The following is a 21,149-nucleotide window of genomic DNA, read 5'->3' on the forward strand; positions in this document are numbered from 1 at the left end:
CTGCCTCGGGACGAATACGAGTCAGCTATATGTGCGACAATAATGCTAGGTCATGCCCCTGTTGTAGTAGAAAGCTTGTCCGCACTATCCGGCACGCGCCGGTGGGCTTCAGCTTGGAAAGTGGACAAGGAATGACAGGCTAGTGGACAAAATAAAGACCAAAGGGCCACGAATCGATTCAACTCATCGATTTCAACAGTGAAATTGCTCCAAGAGACGCAAAGATGTCACAAAATATACGCCTCATTGATTCCGTCCAAAAGACGAGGACGCGCCCCATGCGGTTGCTCCTTCTTGGTCTCCCACGGACTGCAACAGAATGTGAGTGATCCAATTGGCGAAGTTCATCCCAATCCTCACGCCTATTTTGACTTTCAACTCTAATGATCTTTGGATACTGACTTCAACCAACAGCCCTCAACAGCGCTCTGGAAGAACTCGGTTACAAAGTCTTTTCATTCCAGGCCATGTGGCCGAATTGGAAAGAGACTATTCCCCTCTGGACCGAAGCCATTGAAGCCAAGTATCATGGCCGCTGTAAGCCTTACGGCCGTGAGGAGTTTGACAAGCTGCTCGGGGATTACGACGTCGTGAAGTGTCCTCACGCACTGCTCTTTGCCGAAGATCTCGCCGCCGCTTACCCAGAAGCACGGATCATCGTATCCAAACGCGACTATGAGCCGTGGCGTGCGTCGATGGAAAAGACCGTATTCAAGCTGCGCCGGTCCCTTGTCTTCCGGCTACTTCATCCTTTGGACCCGTTTCGCGCCGCATGGTGGCCGTTCCTCCGCCTCATCATGGACACGGCCTACGGAGGCTGGGCCGAGGCAGAGCCGGGACGGAAACCGTACGACGAGCATCATGCCCGCATCGAAGCCATTACGCGCGAGACTCCGGAAAGGATGCTTGTATTCTCAGGTCCGAAGGATGGATGGGTTCCGCTGTGCAAGTTTCTCGACGTGCCGGTCCCCGAGACGCCATATCCGTGGACGAATTCAGGAGCAGATTTCTTTGAGAGGCAAGGACACCGAGCAGGCGAACGATTGTTGCTGCGTAAGCTGGTGGAGAGGCTCGCAGTGGTAGCAGGCGTTGGAATGGGAGTCTACTGGTATATGAAACGACCATAGGTAGGCATAGGTCAGCATGATATATCTAGAACTGAAAATAGAACAAGGAAGCATTTTGTAAACATCTTGCAAGGCTGTTGAGGCCGATGCTTCTAACGCAGGTTTGAACTAACGAGTCTCCTCGGCATCAGTAGAGGGCGAAGCGTTGAGGAGGACAACTCATTGAACTCAAAGGATCCGAGTGGCTGGAATCAGATATATCGCCGAGAAGCCCGTTCTTGACACCTGCTGGTAGACTGTTATCGCTTTTACGCTTGTTTGAGCTTTTAAGCGGAGAAGGGATTAAGATCAATATTTTAAACCCACTGTCACCACATGGGCGATTCCTTCAAAAGGTGCAGTCTAATAAGCACATTGTGACCTCAGTCAAAATAGGAACTCGGTTCGAACCATGGTGGTTGTTTACCACTTCGCGTCTTGGGCCTCTTGTCATCAAATTGGAGGAAACTGATGAAGTGCTAGAGGCGGCAATGCTTTCGGGCAAATCAGTAGGTCTCAATGTAACACAAAACAAACAGCCTTAAATGACATCCGAGGAAATCCTACAGGTCCCGTCCCACATGAGTACACAAACTGCATATTGTCAGTAAAACTATAATGAAATGGTTGTCATACAAGAAACGCATGGTTGCCTGGAGTTTATCTAGAGACAAAGAGATTCGCGAATTGGGGCCGTAAACCAGGCCACTCACAGGCCGTTGCGAAGTTTGATTAAGAAGTAGCCCTGCAAAGTGGCGCCTTCTCCGTGCAAGAATGTTGTGGTTTTCCTCTGCAATGATCACTTGATTGACAAACGAACTTCTGACCTCGATCTGATTGCTTGTCTTCCAGGAAGGTACGGCCGTGACTGCGCTTGTCATTTCATATTGCAGGTCATATGGCTGGCTGAAATTAATTCACTTTCAAACACAGACATCAGTTCAAATATCTTTCTGCGATCGCTGCTTATCCTCCCAGAACTTCCCCAGGTCTGCTGCCTTTCTACCTTCCACATTGACAACTCTTCTTTGAATCAGTCAAGATGAAGTTCACTTCGGCCGTCACTACCCTCGTCGTTGCCTTCGCTGCCGGCTCCACCACCGCCGACATTGTGCCAGGCAACCCCGCTGGCGGCTGGTTCAAGCGCAGTTGCAAGGACTACAAATTAACCACGCGTTCAAAAGGGGGTCCTGGCAATGGAGAACTTGTATCCCTTGAAGCGTCATGCCGAGCCCTAGATGGCAGTTACAAGGACAACCGGCTCGATCTCACAATCTGCATTGGCAACTTCGATGGCCAAATGGGATGGCGAAAGCTGTAAGTCCTTGCTTCTTCTGGCTTCTTCGCCGTTGGCCACGGCCTCTCTAATGCAGTCACTCATTCTTAGGGGCTTCTTCGACGACGAATGCGGATACTGCAAGATCGTCAACCAGGAGAAGGATCAGTACGACATGGAATGCCTGTGCAAGTCAGTCAGTCAGTTTAAGGATCCGAAGAGCACTATCAATCTCAGTACGTGTCGTCCGCTTTGTTAGTCCACGATTGTTGCGCGCATTGCTAACTGTCTCTGTCAGACGGCCGCATTCGTAACGAGGACGGCATTCTCTGGTGTGGCTACCTTTCAAGCGAATACCAGCCACCTGCGTAACGGAGAGAGATGAACGACTGGGTATCTGTTAGCACGAAAAGGAAAGCTTTCAGCGTCGATGGCGGCAATGGCTTCAGCAAACAATCGGTTCATACGAGCAGCAACGCACATCGGGCGTGAAATCGGGCTTTTATTTGATAGTCTGCGGCTTTCATGTCAGCTTCGCATGGCGCTCGTAAAAGCCTCCGGGCGTAGTGATGAGTAGTAATCAACCGCATTTGATCTCACGGCATCATTTCTGTCATTACTATATCATATGTGACCCAATTGACAGCCTCAAATGTGGCTGACATGAATATTCACCTCCCAGAAGCACAAATCCATGGGTGTCAATTATGCATAATGCCGGAGTGTGGCTTTCGCGGACTTTGATGTTTCCGAAAGGCCGCTATTCGTGGATAGTGGAGTTGATGTTCCAGGGATTACCGCATCGTAGGCCGTGAAGTTCAACTGTCGGGACTTCGGTGTTTGCCCGTATGGCGGGGCATGTGGGAGCCGATGAGACTCGTTCACGAGTCGGTGTAGACGGACAATTGTTTGCGTGATGAACAGATCTAAGGATTGCTACCCCGCATCAAACGCTATATTTACTGAGATCGCCCAGTGTATTATCTGCTTCCAGCCTGTTAGATGTATTAGTTTCTCAAACCATCGCGCGAGTATTGTCTACACTTCACTTCGTTCATGGTCTTCCACATTCAAGATGGAATATGATACTAGAGAGAAGATAGCGCCGTTGGGCGTTCTGTCGTACGTTCATACACCTGTGATGGCTAACTTCTCTGGGCTATGATACTAATTTGACCTTTCTATAGAACCGAATTTGAGGAGGTTCGTACACAGGTCCTTCAGTACACTAAATGCTGGTATCAGCATCCTGACTGTTTGATCAGCATATGAAGGCGCACCCCTTTCCTCCTCTTGCGCCCCCAAGTGCCGAACTTCGATCCGCAATGGAAGCCCAGCGAATCGCGACACAGCAACCAGATACGAGTACTGAGTACTCCGTCAAGATCACCATGCGAGACGGCTTCTCCTCTGAAGCTCGCGTCCACAAGCCTTCTGCTGAAGGGAAATATCCGCTTCTAGTGCTGCTGTTTGGCGGCGGCTTCATGTTCGGTGACTGCGACCAGTTGAGCCCGTATGCCCGGCTTGCCACAAAGCTTTTGGGTGTTACTGTGATTAACTTGTCTTACCGCCGAGCCCCGGAACACAAATTTCCCACTGCACCAAACGACGTGTGGGATGGGATTCAGTGGATCACGAAGAACACGGAGACGCTTCAGGTCGACCTGGCGGCAGGATTTGTGGTAGGAGGCGTCTCGGCGGGAGGAAACTTGGCCGCGGTCACAACGCAGAAGGCACTCGACGAGGGACTAAGTCCTCCCGTCACGGGGCTCTGGCTTGGCGTTCCATGGACTCTCGAGCCCGAGGTGGTCCCCGCGAAGTACAAAGACGTCTTCTTCTCAAGAGACCAGTGCGCCGGGGCTCCTGGGTTGAATCAGCAGGCTATGGACATGTTCAACGTCGCCTATGAGCCTGATTTCAAGTCCCGGGACTTTTCTCCGTTCAACGCCAAGAACCCGCATCGTGGAATGCCGCCGACATACATACAGGTCAGCGGTGCGGATCCCCTCAGAGATGACGGCCTCATTTATGAGAGGGCGTTGAGGGAGGCGGAGGTGGAGACCAAGTTAATGGTATACCCAAACATTCCTCATTTGTTTCCCGACTTCTTTCAGCTCAAGGCATTTCAAGACTTTCATTTCGACATTTTGAGTAGCTGGGCGAGTCTGTTTAAGAAGAGCGTTTCAGCAGAGGATATCAGGCACGCGCTGGCCAACAGCCCATTTGCTTCCAGTAGTTAGCTTGTACGCGGGAAATGACGCCGACTTCACCATGATATATTGAGATATGCGGATAGTCTGGGGAGTTGGAGACTGTGTGTAAGGTAATATCCTCAACTCCTTGTCAATGATAGCAGAAGTGGTATCAAAGCAACACTGCTTTCCGCACACTATCTATGTTTACTCGGATAATAGAACCGACCTACTTATCTTGTAGGTAGACAGACGCCTTAGGTTTGACTGTCTGTGTATTTCAGTTGAGACGCTCCTGCCAAGTTTGTGGATGTGACAATGACGGAAGGAAAGCGGCCGTTGGGCGACTTCCCTCTACAAAAGGGTTTTGGATTATGCATCCATAAGGAAGGCGCAAGGCTGCAGCTTCCTTCCAACATTCAGCATCACCATTACCGCCCAGTGATCATATCTGACCGAGAGACGTCGTAAAAAACATTTTGACTCCAAAACATCTCACCGTTGATACCAGCGCGCGAACCTACTCCGGGATGTCATCCTCCAGCCACGTTTTGACCAAGGCGAGACTTTCAGTCGACCCCCGACGCTCCTGGACCAAATATGCCAACTTGCCCAGACCGTCAACATCACGAAAAAGAGGGTATGCGAGAAGTCAATTTGGACGACCTCAGGAGCCGAATTCGGCCTTAACGGGTCCTCAGCATTGGCGGTCACAGACCACACTCGATGCATGTTCTGCTCCCCAGAAGGATCGATTCTGGATAAAGACAACAAGACTGACACAAACCGAGTCGGCTGATCAATGTCCTCGCCTCCATTCAATTATGCAAGGGCATCCACACAACTCGACCGAATGTCTTCCTCGCCACGAGCTCCAGTCCCAACCGACTGCCCCTTTTTGACGAAATTTGAACGACACTTCGAACACTTGCCGCCACGACCCAAGCTATGCACCGGCCATTGTTGGCCCGAGGTCAGTATTGCCACACGCTTTCGTTCTTTCGCCTTCACGATGGAGTCGCTGGTAGTAATGCCCAGCAGTCTCTCGCCGTCCGGCCCGACGCCGTAAGGCTATCGCGAGTCGGGAGGGCACTGCCTCGGCAGTTTGGCTCGATACCCTGCCACCGAAACCGAAGCCTTGCCAACGGGCACTCATTACTCGGTGTCTCCGCACCTGGCTGGACCACTTCGAAGTGCAGCTTGATGCCGCTGCTGGAGATGGGGTCGGCACCCAAATGAACGGCAACATGGGGCGATCCTGCAGACGGGGGATGCTACGCAGTGGAGATGGCCACTAGGAACGATGATCGATTGACCGGTCAGCCGATCGGTGAGCGTGTTTCTTCAGGAGACGTGGAACCGTCGCCGATGACTGCGCTTCATGTCTGCATGCCGAGCTCATCGCCGCCCGCTTCGAACGCACGCAGGGTACAGCACCCCCTGGGCCGCCTCCAACCGACGGACAAGTTCGTGAAACATATGCCGACGATTCCAACAACTTCGCGATTCTTTATTTATCCACCAGAGTCACAGCCAAATCTGATAACCCAGCGCAATCCGACAGTGGCTTACCCTTCGCCGACGAGGCCATGTCGCTCGCCGAAGAGGGCTGGCTGGATCTCGGGGTATATCGTCCGTTGAGCCAATCAGCGACCAGGGTTCGGCATAAAAAGATCCGATCCAGATATTCGCAATAGTTGATGCCCAACCATCGCAGTCGACCATGGGAGAAGTCGGACAGCTCCGCCCGCCCCCTTCAAGGTCGGTAGGGAGACGAGGTTTCAGCGGCCTGTCGAGGAACGTATGCACCCGGCGGAATGGCACTGCTGGGGCAATCCTCCCGCTAGGCGGTGTTATCCATCTTCCCCACAGCTATGTTGGCCGTATGTATACATACACGCGGGCAGAACACAAACGGGAGCGGGTGGGACGAACCGCCCGGCTTACCAGCTCGTCGGCGCGAAGAAACGACGAACGCAGCAATCACACAGCTGGCGTTGCTTTTCTTGCCGGGTTCCTGACTCAGTGGCTTTCACACGGTAATTGAACATTTGCGAAGGGCCGCACAGCCTTTGCCATTGCAGTCGATTTGACAATACTTTGAGCCGGCGTCGGGTGGAATCCGACCGATGCGCGTTGCCTGCCCTTGGAAGTGGTCGGGTTGTCCGGAGCGTTGACCGTCAACGGAACCGAGCCATCTTTGGAACTTTGGAAGCGACATCAGTGGCCACGTCTTGGCTCCCAAGCAGACCGACAGAACGATGACGACTTCAGTTGATCGTCCAGGACACCTGGAAAGACGGCGTCTTCGCATGCCGCAGTGCCACATGCCCTCACAACTGGGTAATATCTGATGCTCCGAAGCCAGCTGGCGTTAGCGGGTCCGAGTGGGCTTCGGACGCAAATCCACATCGCGATCGACCGCATTATTGTCCCAGGCTGTCTCTGTCTCGTGTCGAGGACTCCCCCAAAGATCCCACAGAACGACGCAAAGATGGATCACGGAGGGCATGTCGCTGCTCATTCAATCCGCGTTACAGCGACCGGGCAAGAAGGGGGTTTTCTGCTGTTTGTTAAATGAAGCCCCAGAGAAAATACCCATATCGGAAATGCAGCCCGCAGTCCTTTTACGAATCAGATTCCGGATCCATGCAGTTGGGACGCTGAGACAGCCAGCTGGGACAGCTGTTGATTGGCCTAGCTGCCATTTTGGCTAGGATTCAACGGCACTGGCGCCAGCCACCGTTGCTCACGAGCCGGGCTGCTGGGACGTTTTACTGCCCTTGGTTAGCCGGGTTGCCAGCATCACCATAGCCCTGGCCTCGAGGCTTCTAGACGAGAGGACTGCCATGGGCAAGAAAGCAGGTCAAGCCTTGCTGCTCATTATAATCGGTCGTCGATAAAATCTTGCACCGTAGGAACGGAACGGCCGGTCATGATCCACGGCGCTACTTGAAGAAACATATACGCAAGAGCAGGGCCCAACACGGATTGGGTAAAAAGCCACTAACAGCCTCCAGAGCTCCTTTTCATCCACTGCGTCTGCCTTGAGAAGTTGAGGTATGGGAAGCTAACTGCCACAAGTCCCACCCGGACATGGCCGCTTGGTTTTCGCGCTATCGACGGAAATGGCCTTCAATGAAGCCATTTCACAACGGTGATCGCGAGGTAGCCTGTTTCAAGCTCATCAGAAGTTTGGTAAATGTCTCATGGACAGTTTGCTATCACCAGAGCCCTGTCTAGTGCCGTCGGCAAAGGGAGATAAAAAAAAGGGCTCATCACAGGACGGACCTTTGATACACACACGCACGTCTGTGATGGAAATGGTGGTGGTGTCGAATTCTGGTTCTTCAAAACCATCTCCACGGACGCTAGAACAGAGCTAGAAGCTCCAGCCGGGATGACAAGTTCTTCAGCGCAGGGGTTCACCTGACTCGTCAGCGCTCAATCTCACCACTTGCGTCCCCGACAGCCACTCGTGACAACAAGCAGCGGGACTGCACCCCTGGAGGCAGCTTGACCGGTGTGGGGCATGATGCTCATCGAGTGCTTTTTGTGGTCAAGAGGATTTTCAAGACGCCCGCATATTGGTCCCCTCGAAAGTTTAAAATGGCCAGGGCAGGGCTCCAGGTATTGCTCAACCGCTGAATGGCATTGCTTAGTGGTTTGCTTTTCGCCGGTTGGCTCGGACATAAGGAAAATGCTGGTTTCCTAATAGGCTAACACATGGCACTTGACCAACCAGTGTTGAGTACTGGCATATTGTCCCGTTGAAGAGACATCGCTTCTCTCTAATTGCGACACATCGGTTGAACATGTCGGTGTAGTGGTATCAAATCCTGCTTGACCACCGCCGGGCGAAGAATCGCGCAACCTGACTGATGCGATAACCACATTGGCCCATTCTGGCAATTTTCAGCAACACGCTCGGGTCTTCATCAAGTTCACCCCCGGCCGGACACTTGCAGAGCTTTGAGAGTTAACTTCTCATCAAAGCACTGACATGCAGAGATGACCTTCATGGGGCATCATCATCACGGCTCGAAGTTCACACCCTGGTCCGAGTAACATGCATCGAAGTCACACTGGCACCTGCGCACCACGTGAAGAACAAATTGTCGATCCTGATAGGACCCAGCGCACTGCGCCTTGGAGGAACATGTTGCTCCATTTGGAGGAGTCGCGGTACCGCTGGCGGAGTCGCCAGAAGATCCTCGGAATTAACAGCGAATAGCAATGCTGCAATGGTTTTGAGGACAACCATACAGCCGCGGGTGCCGAATTTCGCGGCGCCTTTTCGACTCTTGCAGCATCTCCACGGACGTCAAATTTTGACTTGACTTTCTATGCAACGTCGCCGGATAACACAGAAAGTATAATGAGGTTAACCGCTGGGGCTGAAGCTTTGCGACGGGGTGATCGTTAGGATTTCCATTGCAGCCGCCAGCGGCAGGCAGCGCACGGTGATTCTGACCCAGGATGGGACAAGGGCCAAGACAGATGGTCGAATTCTATCTGCAAAAGGACCGGTACATGCCGACACAGGCCTGTTGAGTCAAGAGCGAGTCCAGACTTCATCTCGACATCGCAGATGCAACTTTGCAAACCAAAGTCACGCCTTCTGCCGTTGAAGCACTCCCGAACATTGGAGTGCTGGTGGGCTTGAGGTCTTAGCCGCGGTGGGTCAGACGGCTCTTGTCTGTCGACGAGGACTACCCCATCTCCAAAGACGGGCAATCTCCCTGTTGAACACGAGGCACGAACACCCATCAGCGACACAGCAGCTACGGGGCCGGGCGGCACGAACCCGGGGCTGACGGGAAGGCTGGACGACTGATGGAAAGCAATGGGACCGCCGTTGACGGTTGATGACATCCCGCCGCCGGTCCAAATGACGTTCCACGTGGTGAAGGGATGACCCAGTCGGAGAAACAGAACACAGAGCAGCTGGTGAGCGAAGACAAGGCGAATTTGAAACGCCCCCGAAAATGGGACAAGTTCTGCGACTAGTGGTGGTTTCTATGTGCTAAGGGTGGAGATTGTCAATCATCGCTTGAAGACGACTGCAAGATTGAGGGTGCCAGCAAGTGGACAAATTACTCATTCGTGGGACTCGAGATGGCGATCCCGGCAAATACGATGCAAGATTAATGCCCAAAGTCCTTCATGGAAGATGTCGTCAGCCAGAAGAAGCGGTGACCTTATCTCTTCTTCGGAGATGATGGTAACGGCGTTGGAAGCTTCCATGCCCAGGTTTCAAGGCTGCCAAAGCTGTGTTAGCGTCGGCACCTTGAGGGCTATTGGAAAAAGGAAGAGGGTCTCGTGCTGGCTCATCTGCAATGGACCGCCCAGAAAGTGGCACGAACTGGCAGTGAAGTGGCCTGGCCGTCGTTTCGGTTTGACAAACTCGTTGATGATCTTCGTTGCGCAGGGTCATCGCCACGTGCGGTGGCTAGCTGTCCGCAAAACCTTCTCTCCGGTTTCCTCATCGATGCAGATTGCAGTCCGTTGACTTGGGTGCGGACAAGATTGACACGCGAGAAGTAATTGGACTGCCGAGGCATGAATATCGCCATACCGGGCTCTACAAGAAATCGATGCACAAGACATGCATAAGACAAACCCGGTCCGCGCGGCCAATTGCATGCGACGACGACGAGGCAGGTCCAAGACGGCGCAGACATGTTCGACCTCCGGCTCTCCTCCTGTTACATTGTACGGAAGATTCATCACCAGCCAAGGCCCTGCACTTGGGTGATGCGCGTTCCTAATTCGCATCAGAAGTGAGGCAACTAGCTTCTATTAGTTGCTAGACTTCTTTGGACCATCATGAACCATCGCTACAACCATGATGCTCGCTCTTGAGGTTCCAGAGTCTCATTAGACATGGGAAATACTGCTTGACTCAGGTGGCGCATAATCGGGGCCAGAATCACCACCAAAAAAGGGCGCGCTAAGGACTAGCAAGGGGAACTGTTTGGACTGCCCGTGGCCACTGGTCGTCCATCAGCCAGTACCGCTCAATCATTAAGCCAAGCCCACATCGGCACCAGTCGTCTGCGCCAGCACCTACCCTTGCCGAGCTGCGTGATGCTCTCCCTTGCGTTCACGTCTCTCTGACGCGATTGCGAAGAGCTACTATTTGCGTACACAGCACAGCACAGAGGACCGCGTCCGTCCGCTCAGAAGCCACACGCAGGTACCTTAACTTTCGGCTCTTGTCGTCATCCCTGTCCGGCTTCAGGCGCATCCAGAGTCCCACCCGTCCACCCGTCGAGGGAGTCAAGATACCGACATGGTTGATGCACCCTGCTGCTCAGTGTCAATTGCGCCTTCTTCTTCTCGACGGGACTGTTTCCTCTCTCCTTGGGGCCGTCTCGTTTGCCAGCATTCAACGGGACGCTCCAGCCAGCAATATCGCCCAGACCCCTTGAGCGAGGGACCCCGGTAGCTCCCAGCGCAATGTCTGGGTCATGATGGCACGCAGAGAACGTGCGTTCACTGCTTCCATAATCCCTGCCTAGAAGTCGAAAGTCATGTGTCTGGGGACCCATTGTCGGACTGGTAATTGCAAGAGGCAGACAGGGACGGACTGACAGGAGTTGATGGAGCTGTCGCAGGAGGGAGGGAGGCAACAGAGCATCAAGACGACCATGAAAGCTGGGATCACACTAACGAGGAGCTCCCCGACGATATCTCCCAAGGGGGCTAGCTTCGCACAGTGAGGAAACTCTGTTTCCTCAAGCGTTCCTTTTCAGGCAAGGCGCCAGTCCTGAGGCCTAGGATCACCGCCATCCCAAGTGCAACCCACGCTCTCTCCCGTTTTGCGTCCCCCCTCAATTTTGCGCGTCACAGCCGTCCGTCGAATAGAAGTTGGGAAAGACGCAAGCTTCTAGGGGATGAGCCGGCGGGTGCCTGTTTCGTTGCTCCTCTGCGACGGTCCGGAGGGAGGATTTCCCCTGGCGTCGACTAGTGCCAGCGACCAAAATTGGGCAGACTGCCCTACGACAAGGCCCAGACGGTCGAGCAGAACTTGCTGGCGTGGCTGTGGTGGCCAAACCGATTTGCGCCTGCTGCTGATGCCACTGCTGCTGTTTTGTTTTGTTTGGGTCTGCCGCCGTCTGGTAGACACGGGCCCGTTGGGCAAAAACGTGCTCCAGTTGGCTGCTTCATTTAGCTGGCGGCGACTCTGCTAGCACACCGGTGCAGACCAGACCAGATGAAGTCTCAGACCGATATAAAGGTCGCGACCGGTGAGAAAACGGACCACAACTAGAGACGGACGACGGAGTACCTGCTGGGCAATCACGTATCTGGACGGAGAGGACCAGGGGGCGAACCCAGGGCAGAAGAAGGGTCTCGCAGCAGGGCATGTCATGCCTTCGGTTGGCCTTATTACCCCGTAAAGTACGTGGGCAATCCGGTGCTGCGCAGCAAGCACGGTGTACGGTACATGGACGTTGGAGACTTGGGTGCTGAGCGAGAACACGGCACACTCCCCCAAGACAAGACAGACCAGACCTTACCTGCTTGCTCCCAAGCCCAAACAAACTCACATTACGCACACCCCCTCTTCTCGGCCCGGCCTGAGCCTGAAGGAAACTGAGTGCTAAGGTTGGAGGAACGAACGAGTGAGCGATGGTGAGCTTCAACGCTCTGAAAGGTCAAAACCAGTGGCTCCAGGGCGTGTTGCACCGCACCCTCTTGTCCCCTACCACGACCAGTATTCGTACTCGTCCACTCCTCTTCCTGCCCGATCCGCTCGCTCAGTCGGTTGTCAAGGTTGGCTTCGCAGGCCTGAGGGTCCAGCAGAGCGGCATGAGCAATCGCGACCTGGGACTGGGTCCAACGAGATGCTTGGTGCACCCGCCAGTCTCGCTGGGGGGCTGACTGGGCTTCCCTTCGGGCTCTCAGACAGAGATGTCTTTGCACAGGCATCTTCGCGCTGGCTCCTCCGTCTTGTGTCTTCCCTCACTCACATACCTCCGACGTAGCGGTACTTGCGTATATATGGACCGGCAAGCCTTGCAAGACTGATCCCGGCAACATTCTTTTGCGTGGGTTCCTTTTTAGCGTTGCCCACTCTAATTCATAACCTCCTCGCCCTCGTCCGCCGCCTCTCTGCCCCCGAAGCACTCAACACACGCTATATACATACGAACCACTCCTCCCACCTCGCTCTTGTCCACATCCCAACGACCTTGAGTTTAAAATCACATCGTGCCCAGCACCCTCCCTCTGTACGAAGCCTTCACGACGTCCTAGCTGCGAGAATACGACCAAACCTTGTTGTTTCCTTCTTTTAAACTGTTAATACCCCCTACGGCCACTCTTCTCTCCTCAGCAATCCGGCTTCTCGTCAACACCCGCGTTCACGTCGACTTACACCATCACCACCACCACCACCACCACCACCACCACCGGGCCCGACTTACCGTCACCTCGTCCACGGGTTCACCGAATACTTCACCAACAAAACATGTGCGACTACACTCAAGTACGCATCTGACCCTGAGGCCTATACGAAAGAAACTCGTCAAGAGACTAACATGCCCTCCTTCTCTGCAGAGAGAATTCCGCTGCAGTCACAAGCGCTATATCGTTTCCCGCTGGTGCATAGTTTACATCCGCACGCAGCAGCGCTGTCAACCGTGCGTCACGCACTTCGAGTACAGGTACGTCACAACCATTTCTTTTTCCCCTATGCCTCCGTAGATCCTCCAGCCCAAGCCAACTCTTTCCCCCTTTCCGACCTCCGAATGGCAGGTAACTAACGTGTATCGGCAGGGGCGATGAACTTTGCAGTATGTCATGACGCTTTTCCCGCCTTTCTCCCTCCTCCCCCTCTCTCTGCCTCTCGTGCGGGCCTCGCTCCGCCGTGGCAGCGCCTCTCCCACCCACGTTTGATTTGCAGGGGTTCATTCCATCTGCTGCAAAAAGGGCCCTCTGGGCTGCCCCCACCCAACTCCAACCAAGCAGCCGGAAATGGGACTGCATGGGTGGCAGAGTGGGCAGCACCAGCAGCACAATTTGGGTCGAACGAGGCACCAGCACAGCATAGCATGCCTTGCGTGCTTGCATTCAGATGTGCTCTCTCTTTTCTCATGCAGGATGTGAAACTGACAGCTCGACTCGCAGGCGAATGCAAACCTTCGGCGCCCATCCCCTGGGAAAACATGATCAGGCGCAACAACACGCCCATCGGCTTGTAATCGAATCCACAATTTTCTGCTCTATTGCCGATCACGGTCAACCGCGTCAAATTATGTCCATCTGGGCAAAGGCGCGAGGGCAGATCCGGCACGCAGCGCCTCTGGCTCATCACATTTCGCATTTCCCGACAGCTCCCTCCTCCGACCTCCCGGGTCAAGCTCGCCTCGATGATGGGATGAGGAAGATGCGGGGTTTGCCTTGAGAAATCCATTGGTTTTTTATCCCTTTGTTGTTTTTGGCGGGAAACGCACCCAAGACATGGTGGTCACACAGGCACCATGCTCGACAGCTAGTCGGGGTGCTTTTGCCGACATTACCTCCGACTACTGCGCAACTGCTGCAGAACGACGAATCCCCACCAGTCTGCCAACGAGCTGCATCGCGCTAGAGCAGCATTTCCGCGACACGCAAACGGTCCTGGGCAGAGACGACTTCATGGTTGCCCGTCTGCAGTCACAGTCGGTGATGTGAGGGTGGAGAGGGCGGTGATCATCGGTGGTCTCGCCCAGTCCACAAGAGGAGGATCCCTTTCGGCTCGGCAAAAGAAAAGAAAAAAAGAACAAGAAAACACTATCTCCGCAGGTGCGAACCTGCATTACCGGTCTACGGCGTTTTGTTTCGAAGGAGTGTTCATGGATACAGCATTGCAGATGGCGTTGCAAATGGGATAAGCGGGCTCTTTGTTTTTGGGTTACATGCAAGAGAAGGGATTACAGAGAAAGATACAGATGGCTTTTTGGGTACACGAAGAGACACACAACACAGCAAGCAACATCAGTCAGCACTACGATACCAGACGGCGGGAAGGACCGCAGGGAAAGAACGACGGCGTTGCAGACTATCCAACTTTATTCGGGCGCCTACGCCGAGCCGACTTTGGTCCCCGGGGCTAAGGCCGTCGTCCTGGCCCCCCCGGTCAACGGACACGCGCGACGGGATCGGTTCTGTCCACACTCTGCTGCATCCTCCACTACCGTGGTGGGTGATGGGGAGGGGATGGGAGAAAGCGAAGCGAAAGCCACCACACCTCTCGTGGCCTTGCATTAGCCCGCCCTCTTGCCTTGTCGGCTCTGGATTTTGGGGCTGCGGTCTTTTCCGCGTGGTGTTTCTTCGACGAAGGCTACTAGTCTCACACGCATTGAACGGTCGTTATCCAGTGCTGTGGCAGGGCTTTTGTTGAATGATGGTCTTGTTTTGAAGGACTTGAAGGCGGTGGCAGGAGTTTGGGAAATTCCTGTGTATGCACCCCGGCGGCGGGTGTTTAGCAGCGCATGTGTTTCGGGTGTTTGCATAGGTATTTTTTGTAGCCGTGGGGAGGAACAGCTTCGTCCGCTGCCACCGCCCCAGATACGGCAACCAGGCAATTGGGAGGTTTGGCTCGGGAAGCAACAGGGGGACAATCACCTTTGTACACACCACAAAACCAAGATGCGCTTGGCAGATACAGAACAGGGCGTCAGCTACCAAGAGAGAAGACAGAGATTAAAAAATCCTCAAGACTACCGATAATCGTTTACCAGTTCATCAACCTTTTGTGCTGAGTGACCCAATGTGCCACTTTGCTTTTCGCACTTGTATGCGAAGTGGGAGCGAGCCAAGGTTCAAGCATCGGGCACTGCACACACCAACACCTCTCATTCCAACACCCTCCACTCACTAGTTGAGATGACAAGCGCAACGTCCACCACGTCTTTGCTATTCCATGAGAGGGGGGGGGGGGGGGGGGGGGGNACAGAATGTGCGGTGCGTGCGTGTGCGTGCCAGCTTCCATCCCATGTCCCTTTCTCTCTCCCCTTGCTCCCTAATCGAGTTCACCAAACTGGGCTAAATTGCTGAGGGTTGCAGGGGAGGAGGGGAGGGGGCAGGAAGAGGAAGGACTAATTAGCTCCTGCGCTACCACACGTCACAGGGTTGTTTAGTGCTGCCAGACGGCAAGCTGTCAGTGCCTTGTTCTTTTGGTGTGGAGGCTTTCAGAGCAAGCTGGAAGAGGAGGGATGTGGGGAGGACTTTTTGGTGGTGGTTCTTGACCGGTGAAGAGAGGTGCTGTGCTTTGGGATGCTGTGCAGTCGCTTTTTTGACGTGCAGCGAGTTGGGCTCTGCGCTCGCGGACGGAAACGGGGCGGTGCATGAGACTGAGAATGAGCGCTGGCGTTGGCAGATTTTGGGGGCGAATCTGGACGTCTGACGTTCTGGTACCGATTGGGCACCGGGCTGGCTGGTGTGTTAGTCGAGAGTCTCACTTGGGCGTGTTGTACGGATACGGCCGGTCCGTCAGTCAGGCCTGGTTTGATACTGAGATGTTTCGTCATGGAGAATGTTATCGAGTAAGAGTTCGCGTGGAAGACACGGCGTGGGATTTGGGACGAGGGGGGCAGACATCCCACGCGGGCCGGGGCCGCCCACGTTTCTCGAGTGCTGGATTATCTCGAGTCTCGAGAGGGACGGAGGGCATCTGCGACAGAAAGGAAGGGGGACGGTGAAAGTCCTCGGTGAGCAATCTGGCGTAGAGGGGAAGGTGACCAGGATGGGCCACCGGGGGGTGTGGTCGTTGAAACCCACGGTAATTGGGCGTGGGGTATTAGCCGTGGTTGACAGCGACAACCTCTCTGGCTCTTGTTTCTCGCGGTTGAGGCCGAGGAGCGAAGAGGCCGGGAAGGATTCTCGGTGCCCGTTAGTGAGCCACGTTGGTGAAAGAGCTGGTCCGTCCCGCGAACGCCACGAGTTGGAGGCACAATAGCGCGACGGCGCGCGGTATCTCTTCTGGTGCGACGACCTGCCCAACGTGGGAATGATGAGAGCCAGAAGGGGTGTGGGGGGCTAGTGCGCGTCTTAGTGCGCACGATAGGATGGTCATCTGAAAAATGCTTGCTGCTGCTCTCCCGGGGTTAAGTCTTCCAGGGACTTGAAGAAGGATGAACAGCAAGATGGGATGCTGTGTCACTTGGCTTTTCCGTGGGGTGTCAAAAAATCGCAATCGCCGATTCCGATAGCCCGAGACCGTGTCTTTGATGTGTCTTCGGGCGGGTAATTGCCTTTCAGGCTCTTTGGTTTCGGGTAAGGGCATTAGAGGGATGGGAATCCAATGTCTCGCTGGGCGATTGGGATGTTGTGCGTCTCAGCTGACATTGCAGTCGAGAATGTCGGGCATCGTTCCAACGTCACTTGTACATGATGGATAGTTCCGGGTTGCGATGCGTTGCTGCGGTAGTCATTCTTACATACATACGCAGTAATTGAGCGTCTGCGTCAGGCACAATGAAACGCTCATTGGCAAGCGTTGTCTTGGGCGCTGTGCGACATTGCAACGAGACCAAAGTCTGGGGCTGTCGGGGAAGACTCTGGGTGCGAGGACAACCACATCAGATGCTAGGTGGCCTCGGTCAGCATGTGGGCATACGTGTGTGTGATGCCATGTTGAGCCTCGGATGCATTTGAGCGACCGCTGAACTTGGTTCTACAGCGGAATGGGCATCAACACCGTCGATGAGAGGTGACCGGTGTGGCATTCTGGCCGGAGCCGAGGCGGTTGCTGGCCATGACAACTGACAGCAGCAGCATCTCGCTCAGCCGAATGGCTCAACGGCGGTGCAGATGCGGCGTGGCCCGCAGCGCGGTCTGCATCATGGTCTGGCATGGGCCGGGGGCGATCCCATTTCAGTTGCTTAACTTGGGTGACCGGTGAAGATGTGGATACGCTCTCTGTTCAAGAGGATTCGTCGCCAAGCCGGCCGTTGCTGGATAAATCTGTTCGTCAGAAACGAGCGCAACAATAGACGATCGTCTGTTGAACTGAGTGATTTTGAGGAAACCATTTTGGATGTCCAACGTTTCTCGTGGGGTGGGAAATACAAACACCCTCTGGGCAAAGTCGACCGTCGTTGTAGGGCTGTGACTAGGCAGCTTTGGGGGTGCAATTGCCGCTGCATCGTGGCGATATTGCTCCGGATTTGCAGTGCATCGGCAGGTAAACTTAGACCAGGCTGCACAGAAACATTGGCAAGTTTGGCTTCGAGGCATACGCTTCCACGTAGCATCGCGAGATGGCCTGGGCTTCGAGGTTACCTCTGAAGTCGACTGAAGCTCGGCTTGCACCGGGTGAGACTGCCCAATGTAAACTCCCGAGTTGCCAAAGCATGTCCCTGTTCCGGCTGCGTGAAGCTATGGCCCATTCATCGGAGCCTGACAGTTGCATGCCGCCTCCCACATAACGACAGTCAGCGTAAAGTAAGACGAAGACACCAGGGGTCCTGTCCACCGCTGCCAGTGGTTAACCTGTCATCGCCTCGTCAGAACTCGCAAAGCTTCAATGTCGTAAGCTGCGGTCAGAAAGTCTGCTCCTCACGGTGAAGACGAGCTTCTAGCTTTTGGTCCGGTTGCCCATGAGCCTCGGCCGGCGCGACTGCTGCGCTCGCTGCGCAGATGGGCGCATGGGAAGGAAGGGCCTCAGTTTCTCAATAATTGAAGCGTCGCATCGGCCCCCCATCTCCCCGTTATTTGTCACATCTCATATCCCCTAACAGATCTACTGCCTGCTTATCTGCCGTTCCCATTATTCCTGTCACCTTCTCGAAGGGTGAACCCCAGGGGGAATTGAGCTTCTCTGGAGGCGCCCGATTGCTGAAGATAATTGCTGAGATAAGATAGACAGATAGCCGGCGGGCAAGTATTGCGTCAAAGATGCGGGATGTCGTGTGCTTCATGTCGTCGGACGACTGTGATAAGGGACCATGAATGACAAACCGCGAACTCGGATTGCTTGGTTTCGGGCCTCCCAGTGCCGGCATGAACTTGGTGGTTGCGCCAAACTCAACAGCCATTGGAAGTCGCCCTCGAGCTCGCCATCACCTGATTGACTTTGGCTGCGCCATCAAGGCCAAAAGATGCAGCCTGTACATGCAACGAGCAAGCTTCCCCTCTGCCACTCAGAGAACGTCCAGGGCTTCCCCTCACCTGGTCTGTTTGATTGACCGGTGCGGAGCTTCGAAACCACGAATTTGACATCCAGCTTGCTGCAACCAATGCGAAACCCGGTGGTGAGCAAACTTATTGCAGACCGCTCCAATGACAAGGCTTTGTCAATGGCGCGGATACTGGTGGCATGAATGCGAGCGACTTTTGCATATTGGTTGTTCGGCCGTTCTTCATCACATCATCGTGCCGAGCTTCCCCAACTGTGTGATGTATCCGAACCCCAGGTCCACAGTGACCAACCGACGCGAGCCCTACGGCGTGAATTATCCGACATCTCCTTGGCGAGAGCAAGCGAAGTAGAGGGAAATTTTCGACTGCCATCACCAGGCTTTTCACCAAATCAGCACACCATCACCGCGCAGCTGGTGCTGGCGGTCTGGCCGGTCGGTCAACGCCTCGGCATCGCATCCCCTTTCGGCAGCGGGGCCTTCCTCACCGGTTGCCATGTCGGCGTGAGATTCCCTGGCATGCGACACTTTTGCAGTTGTCTCCATTCCGTGACAGCGTTGTCCGTGAGTCTCAGGGCTATTGCCGACCTGCTTTGCACGGCATGTCCTCCGAGGACCTTTCATCAACGGGTCTGCCCCCTGCAACCTTGTACGGCCCGTCTCACTGACAGGTTGTGGGCACTTTCCACAATGAAAGCTCACCGAGCCTCATGTCTTCAGCGATGGATCTGACTGCCTGCAATTTTGGCAAATGGAATCCTGCCTCGGGAGATGACGGGGGTGGCGACGTAATAGCGCTAGGCAGAGGTTTGGCAACCGTCAATGAAGTCTGGTCCACCGTTTCCGCTCTTGATATTCGCTGAAGGGCGCGAGCATGGTATCGACGAGTGATGTTGCGTTCAACCGTAATGGTGGGTAAAGACTTTTTGAGCGATTCGCTGGCACAAGCCAAAGCAACCCATCTTTGCGCCCGCTGGTGAACCAAAGCTGTCTGGGGGCAAGCTGCGTTTGGTGGACATTGGACCAGTGTGCTTCCCGTATATCCGCCTCTGGACGTGATACGGTCGTCTTCACGGAGGCTCTGCAACGGCGAAGCACTAAAGCTGCTGTACGACGATACGTCGTTGGCTAAACCCCGCGATCTTCCATCGCCTGACTGAGGGTGTCAACTGAATGTCTTGTCAATGGCTCCAGCTCCGCTATGTGGTGCAAGATGCGCATTGAGATCCTTGTTGTGGCTGCAGATGACGCTTTCTGACGGGTGAAGATCGTTGCATTGGTCCCGTGATGCGACGGCAGGGCCCTTTCAACGGCCGAGCGACCCAGTTGCCGTCTGACGGACGCCAGCTTCTCCCACTGGCAACGCTCTTTCCATCAAGGACCACCGGCGGTGTCCAAGGTCGAGTCTTCGGCCCCCTCGACAGGGATGGCAGGGATTCGCGTCCGGAAGGATTTAAACGTCTTACAGGCGCACGGTGGTCGTGGTACAGCTGACAAGGCCTGAAGATCAACGACCGTTGGCGGTGACAGGGGAGTCTAATTGTTGTTGTCTCGTCCCCAGGGGCTTGTGAGGGGGGCAATTGTTTTCAGCCCGGGCGGTTCGAAAAGATTTCAGCTCGCGGTACGTGGACCATTGACGATGCTTGATGCGAGACCTGAGTCATCAAGGGAGCATAGTCGCATGCTGATCAACGGCATTGTTCTTTGAAGACGCAATGGGCGGTGAGGCGTGACGCGGCCTGGGAAGTCGAGGATGAATGTGGGAGGGAAACTGGGAGGGCCTCAGAGATTCCGCGCTCTTTCCTTTGATGGCGGTCAGCTTCTCGAGGGGCAGGAACAGCGTATCCTGATTTAGCGGTAATTCCTGCTCCATTTAGACTGAGGCGTGTCCGGTCTATGTAGGAAAGAGACGTATGCAACTACGAAGAAGCAAGCAACCATGGCCGCTCGCAGCAATTCTCGCGCATCACTCTTGCATCTCCGTCAGCCACCTCGCAGTAATCTCTCAACGCTCCTCCTCATCTCTGCAACACGGTCTCTATCCCTACTGAGATTCGCATTTCGGCACTGAGGGGCTCAATGGACACGCACGCAACCCATGAATAGCAATGTGTCAAACTCTATTCTGCAGAACACGACGACGGCCCGGCACCGAAAATGCTCCTCTCAAGTCCTCATCAACACAGGGGCTGGTGGATTGCACGCAAAACCCACCCACTGCGACTCGAAATTCTCTACAGGGACGAATGCCGCTCCGTTGCCACCTCATTTCGAACAAGTTGACGCCCAAGCGCATTGTTCCTTGCAGACGGCAGACGTGGCTCTGGCCGCTACGGGGGCCCTTTTGACAAATGCCTTCATCGCCATACCGCCATGACCTCCTCAGCCCCTGGCTGTTAACACGGAATAGGCACCTTGTATGCCTTAAATCGATGTCTTGCAG

At 54.5% G+C, this 21,149-nt stretch overlaps 4 protein-coding genes across 4 annotated transcripts; all 4 read left to right on the plus strand.

The window, feature by feature from the left end:
* Positions 1 to 224: 224 nt before the first annotated feature.
* Positions 225 to 1,127, plus strand: GCG54_00014516 (uncharacterized protein; the record flags this gene model as incomplete). Its single annotated transcript, XM_045414345.1, has 2 exons — positions 225 to 321; positions 415 to 1,127. 2 exons carry the CDS (start codon positions 225 to 227, stop codon positions 1,125 to 1,127), a joined length of 810 nt encoding a protein of 269 aa, XP_045270923.1.
* A 1,021-nt stretch (positions 1,128 to 2,148) lies between these two features.
* Positions 2,149 to 2,754, plus strand: GCG54_00014517 (uncharacterized protein; the record flags this gene model as incomplete). Its single annotated transcript, XM_045414346.1, has 3 exons — positions 2,149 to 2,423; positions 2,494 to 2,618; positions 2,681 to 2,754. The coding sequence occupies 3 exons, from the start codon at positions 2,149 to 2,151 to the stop codon at positions 2,752 to 2,754; spliced, it is 474 nt and encodes a 157-aa protein (XP_045270924.1).
* A 703-nt stretch (positions 2,755 to 3,457) lies between these two features.
* On the plus strand, positions 3,458 to 4,622 carry GCG54_00014518 (AB hydrolase superfamily protein B1A11.02; the record flags this gene model as incomplete). The annotated part of the gene is made up of 2 exons (XM_045414347.1): positions 3,458 to 3,508; positions 3,648 to 4,622. 2 exons carry the CDS (start codon positions 3,458 to 3,460, stop codon positions 4,620 to 4,622), a joined length of 1,026 nt encoding a protein of 341 aa, XP_045270925.1.
* Positions 4,623 to 13,053: 8,431 nt separating this feature from the next.
* Positions 13,054 to 13,289, plus strand: GCG54_00014519 (uncharacterized protein; the record flags this gene model as incomplete). The annotated part of the gene is made up of 2 exons (XM_045414348.1): positions 13,054 to 13,071; positions 13,143 to 13,289. The coding sequence occupies 2 exons, from the start codon at positions 13,054 to 13,056 to the stop codon at positions 13,287 to 13,289; spliced, it is 165 nt and encodes a 54-aa protein (XP_045270926.1).
* Between the last annotated feature and the right edge of the window lie 7,860 nt (positions 13,290 to 21,149).

Source organism: Colletotrichum gloeosporioides (genome assembly GCF_011800055.1).
Source record: "Colletotrichum gloeosporioides strain Lc1 chromosome Unknown consensus_6, whole genome shotgun sequence".
NCBI classification, from domain to species: Eukaryota; Fungi; Ascomycota; class Sordariomycetes; order Glomerellales; family Glomerellaceae; genus Colletotrichum; species Colletotrichum gloeosporioides.